General features: G+C 33.0%; 2 protein-coding genes across 2 annotated transcripts; one reads left to right on the top strand and one right to left on the bottom strand.

The window, feature by feature from the left end:
* Positions 622-4,094, top strand: LOC107621305 (protein GrpE). The gene is made up of 6 exons (XM_016323363.2): positions 622-967; positions 1,529-1,712; positions 1,792-1,985; positions 2,061-2,228; positions 2,738-2,866; positions 3,586-4,094. Exons 1-6 carry the CDS (start codon positions 824-826, stop codon positions 3,655-3,657), a joined length of 891 nt encoding a protein of 296 aa, XP_016178849.1. The 5' UTR covers positions 622-823; the 3' UTR covers positions 3,658-4,094.
* LOC107621393 lies at positions 4,672-6,833 on the bottom strand. Its single transcript, XM_016323442.2, has 3 exons — positions 6,393-6,833; positions 5,659-5,811; positions 4,672-5,108 (listed from the first exon to the last, which is right to left on the bottom strand). The coding sequence occupies exons 1-3, from the start codon at positions 6,708-6,710 to the stop codon at positions 5,043-5,045; spliced, it is 537 nt and encodes a 178-aa protein (XP_016178928.1). The 5' UTR covers positions 6,711-6,833; the 3' UTR covers positions 4,672-5,042.

Here is a 7,657-nt window from a genome sequence, read left to right as displayed (position 1 = left end):
TTTTACTTCAAAAAGAAAAAAAATGGAAGTTTAAGATTTATTTGCACTTAATAAGTTTAAATGTTATTTTGGTAAAATTATTAATGGAACATTTTTTTGTAAAACTCATCGATTCATTATATCTCGGATGCTGAAGAGGCATTTAAATTTTTTTTATTTCGAACACACTGACTCGAATCAAAAAATACGTGTAGTGTATCTGAGATATGCTTATATTCATATTACGGATGCACTCGAGATATAATTTGTAGACACCCTATCACAGCATAAAATCGATGCATTCGTATGTGGTCATTTTAGAGAATGACCTTCAGTACTCGAATGTGACTCAGAATGTATTTTAATAAATTTTTCAACGTTTATTTATTTTGAAAAAATACTATATTTATTTAATTTAAATAAAAAATTTTATTTTACATTAGTATTGGGTAACTTACAAATTCCAATCTTATAAGTTATAATTACATATTTTTTTCTTAATATTTTTTTTGGTGACTATTTTCTCCTTAGTATTAAGTCTATCTTAGAATTTTCTGAAGAACTTAATTTTTTTTTTAAATCTATAAATCCAGTGCAAAGTTGTTATTTGTGTTGTTAATTGAGAATAAAATAAAATAAAACAAATGCTGGAACACTTGTCTAGTTTTCTTTCTTCCCAAGCAAAATTTCCATTCATTTTTCTTTCCCTTACTTTTCCCTCATAAAACATTCATCGTTACTTCTCCGTCTGCAAACCCAAACCCTCTCATTCCAATTCCTTCAATTACCCATTTTCCCTCCAGTTCACCACTTCTGTTCCTCTTCTTCTTCTTACTCTTCAGCGATGTCGCTATACAGGGTCTTCTCTCGTTCTTCAAGGTCCTTGTGTCGAAGCTCTACGCTTCTCTATGCTTCCGCAAAGCCCCAATCCATGCCCACAACGCTCTCCAATCACTTTCATTCCCTCGTGCATCAATCGCCAAACAAGGTAAATTAATCAGAATCGGTTGAAGAATGTGATTTTTTCTGTGCGTTTTTTGTATTTGTGTTGTAGGGTTTTGCTAGGGTTTTAGAACTTACTAGAATTTTGATGGGTTTTCGCATTGTTTTTAATCTGAGATTTTTTTATTTCTTTTTGTATTATCTATTGATGTAACGTATTTGTGAATCTTCAATTTTATCTTGCAACAAGTTGGCTATTAATCAATCTCTTCTAGCTGGGCTTTTTCTGTTCTAAACTTTTTAATCTTCTTAAAGGTTAACCAGAGCTCTTTGGAACAATTTAACTTGTTTTTCCATTATAAAAATATTGTTTGTTAGTTGTTTTGCAAATGTTTTGAGAAGTCATGTTGTACCTGATGATTATGGAAGAAATAGTGATTGATTAGAACTCTGTAATCTGCTAGTTATGTACATCTCTTAACTATTTTTTCACTGTTCTTGTGTACTATCTAATGTTGTCCCTTAAAATTCTCTATTGAGTAAAATTTGTTTTAGTCACGAATTGTAAAATTCTGATTACTTCCGTACGTGCTTACTTATATTCCAGCTGATTCCAATTCAATCCAATTTATTGAACCTACCAATAAATTCATTTTCAAATCCAAGATTTGATTTTTCTTCATCGGCTTACCCTGAACCTGCAAGTGATGACCCTGCAAAGACAACTGAAGAAGCTAATGTAACTGATCACAGTAATCAAGCGAAATCTATGGATCAGACCAAAGAATCAGGTACTTCAGTATCAAATTTAATTGATCTACTAAAAGAACAAGAATGGAGATTTTAAATACCCTGCATTTTCTGATTCAGATATAGGGAGTGAATGTGACCTATCAAGGGATGATTTAATAAAGCTTGCAGCTGAGAAAGAAGGACTTTTGAAGGTAAAGCAAAAAGAGATTGAGAAAATGCAGGATAAAGTTCTCCGTACTTATGCCGAGATGGAGAATGTCATGGATAGGACTAGACGTGAAGCAGAGAATTCGAAAAAATTTGCTATACAGGTGTCAGATCTGACCTTTTCTCCTACGGTTGTTTATTCCTCAACTCTGTGCTGACTATTTTCAAATGTGGTGTAGAATTTTGCGAAGAGTTTACTAGATGTTGCTGATAACTTGGGAAGAGCTTCCTCTGTTGTAAAGGAGAGTTTTTCAAAGATTGAAGCACCAAATGACTCTGTTGAAGCTGCACAACTTCTGAAAACACTTCTTGAGGGTGTTGAAATGACTGAAAAACAGCTTGTAGAGGTAGACTGCTTAGCATGATTCTATGGCTGTTTAGTTGCAACGTCAAAGCTGTTGAATTATCCAATGTATTATTTAAATGGTTATGTAAATTTACATTCTTACTTCATTCTGCATTGCTCCACATTTATATGGTTTGCAATTACAGGAAATATGTAGGATGTTTTAGCTCAGGTTTTAGGGCGCATTAAAGAAAACAGAGTAGAGACAAATGAAGAAAACTAAGGGACCACAAAAAAGGTTTAATTGCACCATGCATCAAGAAGATAGGAATTTTTTGCTGTACCAATTTTACAATATGATCCTTCTATTTTATAAAAAGCATTTCCAATTACTTGCCTTACAAGAATTACAAGTAGTCCCTTAATGTCATAAATATTGACCAAGTAAAAAATATAAGCCTAAGGTCTTATTATTATGCAGTTATGTGCTCAGACTTTGTGCTACCATATGACAGAACTTCTGGCTAGTGCTTAAACATATTCTTTAAGTTTAACAATATATTTTTGCAGGTATTCAAGAAGTTTGGTGTAGAAAAATTTGATCCCACAAATGAGGCATTCAATCCTCACAGGCATAATGCCATCTTCCAGATGCCTGATGCTTCCAAGCCCCCAGGCACTGTTGGAGTTGTTCTGAAGGTACTTTTCAGTATTTTCTGTTGCAGAATCGTGATTTGATTTTCGTTTCCCCCTTGATTTGACCTTCAAAATTGTTGATGTGTTCTATTTGGTACATGCTCTTTGAGCCCAAATTCGCATTATTAAAAGTTTAGCTGATGTATGTGTCTTACATAGTAAACTTCTCATATATAAGTTTGATCATACTCATCTCATTTTATGGGCGCATTTGGATAAGCTTTTAAAATTGTACCTTTGAGGCAAAAAGAAATACTTCTAAGTTACTTGAAAATTGGTTCAAATATTATTGTACTGTTATAACATAACTGTTAATCAGCTTCTCAAAAACGAAAAAGGAACCCAGGGGAAGGTGATTATTTGTGTATTTTTTTTTAAAATAGCTTTTTTTTTTTTTCAATTGTACTTTCTTGAAGTCTGGTCTGCACAACTTGTTTGGATTAACTTCTAAAAGAAATGCCGAGGTTTGACTGTTTGAGTGGTATGCATGAGATATGAGATTCAAATTTTGTTATTGTCAATGTAACAAAAAAGGGTAAACCATATAAAGAAATGCAAAGATGACTGACTGTCAAGGCATTTTCTTTCTTAATTCTTTTTCTGTAGCAATTTTTTGTTTGAATAAATATGCTCCTATTTTTTGAAAAGCAATAATAATATGAGATTGGAAAGTCACAGTTTCGCTAATGAAATTATTTTCTTGTTATTTTTGCCCTTTGCAGGCAGGTTATATGCTTCATGAGCGAGTTCTTCGTCCGGCAGAAGTTGGTGTTACCCAACAAGCAGAGGATTAACAAGCAGTTTAGTGATTTGGCATATAAGAAAAGAGAATGCCTGAATAGTGAGTTTTTTATTTTTTGGTGTGGACAACGTCCACTAATCTTTTGAATTATACCATACAATATTAATCACTCACAACATACTATTCTTTTTCTCCTACGTTCGGAGTTTTATTTATAATTTTTTTATAATAAGATTCCATACTAAGGTTTCGATTCCCAGGGATTTTGGTTGGTTTGTTCTGTGCTATTCTTTACATAGGAACTCAGTCCAGGAAAATATTTTGAAGTGGGACCTCTCACCTCTACATTGATTGCCTGAAAATTATTCAGTTGTAGTCCATGTAAGAATTTTTTATTTCTTATTTATATCTTTGGAAGATCAAACCGTCTACATGGATATTATGGAAAGTTACGGATACGGTTTCGGTAAAGTCGAAATTTAGAAATTATGCAGCCGTGTTCATGCTTATTTTTGTGTTTTACAATCAGCTTCAAATTAATTGTTACGTTAACTCCTTTGGTATTATTGGAGATCAATTGCGTTAAACGAACACCTTTTATAATAGATATTATTTCAATATTAGTATTTTTAATAATTAATACATATTTTTTATTTTGTTAATTAAAAAAATTTAAATATATAATTAATGACAATTATAATTTTATTAATNNNGGAGTTCTTACATTCTTCTTGTCCTTAGTAAATACATCAAATTCTAAGTTATTAGTAAAGTGGCTGGTGAGATTAATTTACCAAGTGAACAAGCATCGAAAATAAAAAATAAGTTTTGAGAGCTTAAATCAATTACATTCTACCTAAATAAAATTGCGGCTCCTCCGTTTAAAAATATATAAGATAGGTCAGTCTAGCTTATTCAAAAGTTTAAATGATTGAAGACTTGGGCAAAGTTAACAAACTACTGGCTTTTTTTTTTTTCTTCTCTACTAGGATTTGATCCCAAGAAATAGGTTAAGAATGTAAAGATTTTTCTGACTCGGATACCTATCATATTAACCAATACCACATTAGTATCTACTATTGCACATAATAATGCATAATTGGAGCTAGATATTTAAAGCAACCTAAGATTTTATATCTACATAAACCAAGACTCACACCACGTATGATGTATCCATGTATGATGCATTTAGCAATATATCTATCAACCTAAGCTTATCTACACTAGTTCCTGATTTTTATACTACTACTAGCACTAGTTAAACAATACTAACTCCGCACACGAGATTCTAACTAACTGCAATCATGTCAAGATAGGATGGTACATCACATGGTCATATATTTAGCTAGATGGTATTTCTTTAAGTAATACTTAAATAGGGTTTTTCTCTCAGTTCATGGTCCACCCACCACTGGGTATGTTTTCTCCAATTGGACATCACTGTGTTTTGCTGTTGATGCCAGGGTAGCTCAAACCGAGATCCAACTCACCAATGTTAGAATCCTGCAACAAAAATTAGTTACGTAATTAAAGTAAGGGGTTTGTGTAAAAAAATCAGTTTGTTTGACAATCATTTCTTGGATGAGACTTAATTGACCACAAAGATTTTGGTACCTTCTGAATGGATGATAAGATAACAGTCCATAAATAGCACTTACAGTAACAGTAACGTTTAGCGCATGAACACACAAAAGATCAACCCTCTGCTTTGGCGGTGTATTATTTTATAGATTGATTTGTCCACAAATCTTAAATGGAAAAACTACACTACCACTCTACCAGAGAGTTGATCCACATTAATAGGTTGAATAAAGGATAAATTACATTAACATCCCTAAAGTGAAATTTCACATGATAACACTTGACTTCTAAGATGTGCACTAAGTTTAGGTGACATTACACTTGACACCTTTGTATTTTGTAAGATGTTACACAGATAAAAGGATGTCTAATTTAGCCTAGGATTTATATTCAAATCACAAGAAATGTCTTTCATTCTTTTTCATATACTGTTATATAGAAAGCAGATCAATAAAATAGCCAGTTACGTTACCTTGCTCTCCTCTGACATTTCATTCATATTCAGCATTCCGTGGATCTCATGATTCACATTTCTCTGATCTTCGGGCAATTGGTCACGATCAGCTATGAGTTCATCTTCAACCTTTTCAATAACAGCCTTCTTCTGTTCTTCAAGCACAGCAATCTACATAATCACATTGACCACGCTTCACTCATAATTATGATCAACATTCTAATGAAACAATGGGTTTTAACCGACAAGTTAGTGCACAAACAGGTTTTTCTATTGTCAATTTATGTTTTATTCAAGCTTCATAAGCTCATGATCCTGTATCTACAGTTACCAAAAAAACAAAACTGCCAACACAAGAAACCCAAACAACCATGGAAGCAAAAAATAAATAAATAAATAAATAAGAAAGGGTCATGATTCATGAAAAGAAACTCTATTTCAACAACCCACATTAAAAAACTATATGTGCAATCGTCACACGGCCCCTGTGATGGGGTGTGAAATCACACGGATCTTGTGCAACCTGAATTTCGAGGTGGGACTGAACCCTAATCCTAAACCCTAAACCCCAAATTCCAATTCTGGCAAACATGCAAACACTAGAACAATGGGAAAAATTATATATTAAAAAAGTGTTACACAAAAGGCCAAAATCCCTCAAAGTGCACATTAAAAAAAGTTTAGGACTTTCAATCAAAAGCCAAGAAATCCAATTTTAAAAGAAGAAGAAAAAAAATACAGCATGAACTTACAGGAGTATAGCGGAACTTCCTTCGCGGTGGCTCGTCAGAGACATCGCGTGGGTCGCCGTCGTCTTCGGCAGCAGAGGAGGCAGTGATGGGTGTCCAACGGCGGAGAAGGAGGCGAGAGGAAGCGCTGTTGACGTTGTTGTTGGTGGTAGTGTTGGTTGTGGTGGAGTGAGAGTGAGTGTTAGTGGTATTGGTGGTGTGTAAAGAGGAAGAAGAGACGTGGACCCACTTCTTCTTCCACTTCCTGACGGGGCCGCTGAACACGGTGGGTGCGCCGTAGCGGGAGGAGGCTCGGCCCAGCCTTGAACCCACCGCTTCCATTTTCGGAGGGTTTCGGTTTGCTGCGTTTCGCGATACTGATAAGTGAGAACAAAAAGTCAAACACTCAAATGATCACTATTCGTTTTTTTAGGTGGAATACCCATCTCGCCCCTGGAGAATTTTTTTTAAAAGACAACAAAAAAAACCCTCTCTTTTTGGTTTTGGATCTTTAATTATGTGAGTGAGACTGATTAGTTCTTTCTTCCTCAGTTAATGATTAATTAACGAAGTATGCCTATGTTACACGTCAACTGGATGATCTGTACGTTAAGTTCAAATTAAAATTGATAAACGTTTTTGTTGGGATCTCATTATTTTTTAGGATAATTTTTTCTATTTTTTATTATTTTTTTTATGAATTTAGATTTTATAAAGTGATTGAGTTGATAAATGAATAAAATGAAAGTTTATTATTATTATTATATTAGAATAAATTAATTTTAATAACCCATATCATCTATAGTGAATCACAAAAAATATCATAATGCGAAAGCGTACGTTTACTCATAAAAATCAGAAATTGACAAAAGAATTTGAATTTTGTGGTTCTTTCGATCTTCCTCAACCAAAACCTTCTGTATTCCTAAACGGCTGAATTGCAACTCTTTTAATGGGGAAAAAGCAATAAAGACTACTTTGGTATATTGTGGACTAAAACCCGCATTATTTATATTTGAACATGGCACCCATTAAACCCTAAAACCCATATAAAATAGTATCTAAAGTCCAAAAGATAATATATCTAAAATTCAAAAAATAATTATCTAAAGAACAAAAGATAATATTCGGTTTTATTCTCATTTAATTTCAAATCAAAAGTAATAATGACTTATTCAATTTAGCATTTAATACAATAAATGAGATCACCATTATATAAGTCATTTAATTTGAAATAGCATAATTTGTGATTATAATTAATATATATGTATTACCCACGTATAAATTAA

This window comes from Arachis ipaensis, chromosome B01 (assembly GCF_000816755.2).
Source record: "Arachis ipaensis cultivar K30076 chromosome B01, Araip1.1, whole genome shotgun sequence".
NCBI classification, from domain to species: domain Eukaryota; kingdom Viridiplantae; phylum Streptophyta; class Magnoliopsida; order Fabales; family Fabaceae; genus Arachis; species Arachis ipaensis.
This window is presented reverse-complemented; position numbering and strand designations above follow the sequence as displayed.

Coding starts and splice junctions, on each gene's coding strand:
- LOC107621305 (XM_016323363.2), top strand. CDS start 824: ATGTCGCTATACAGGGTCTTCTCTCGTTCTTCAAGGTCCTTGTGTCGA. Junction 968..1,528: donor TGCATCAATCGCCAAACAAG/GTAAATTAATCA, acceptor CTTATATTCCAG/CTGATTCCAATTCAATCCAA. Junction 2,867..3,585: donor CTGTTGGAGTTGTTCTGAAG/GTACTTTTCAGT, acceptor TGCCCTTTGCAG/GCAGGTTATATGCTTCATGA.
- LOC107621393 (XM_016323442.2), bottom strand. CDS start 6,710: ATGGAAGCGGTGGGTTCAAGGCTGGGCCGAGCCTCCTCCCGCTACGGC. Junction 5,812..6,392: donor GGAAGTTCCGCTATACTCCT/GTAAGTTCATGC, acceptor GTGATTATGTAG/ATTGCTGTGCTTGAAGAACA. Junction 5,109..5,658: donor AAATGTCAGAGGAGAGCAAG/GTAACGTAACTG, acceptor TTTTTGTTGCAG/GATTCTAACATTGGTGAGTT.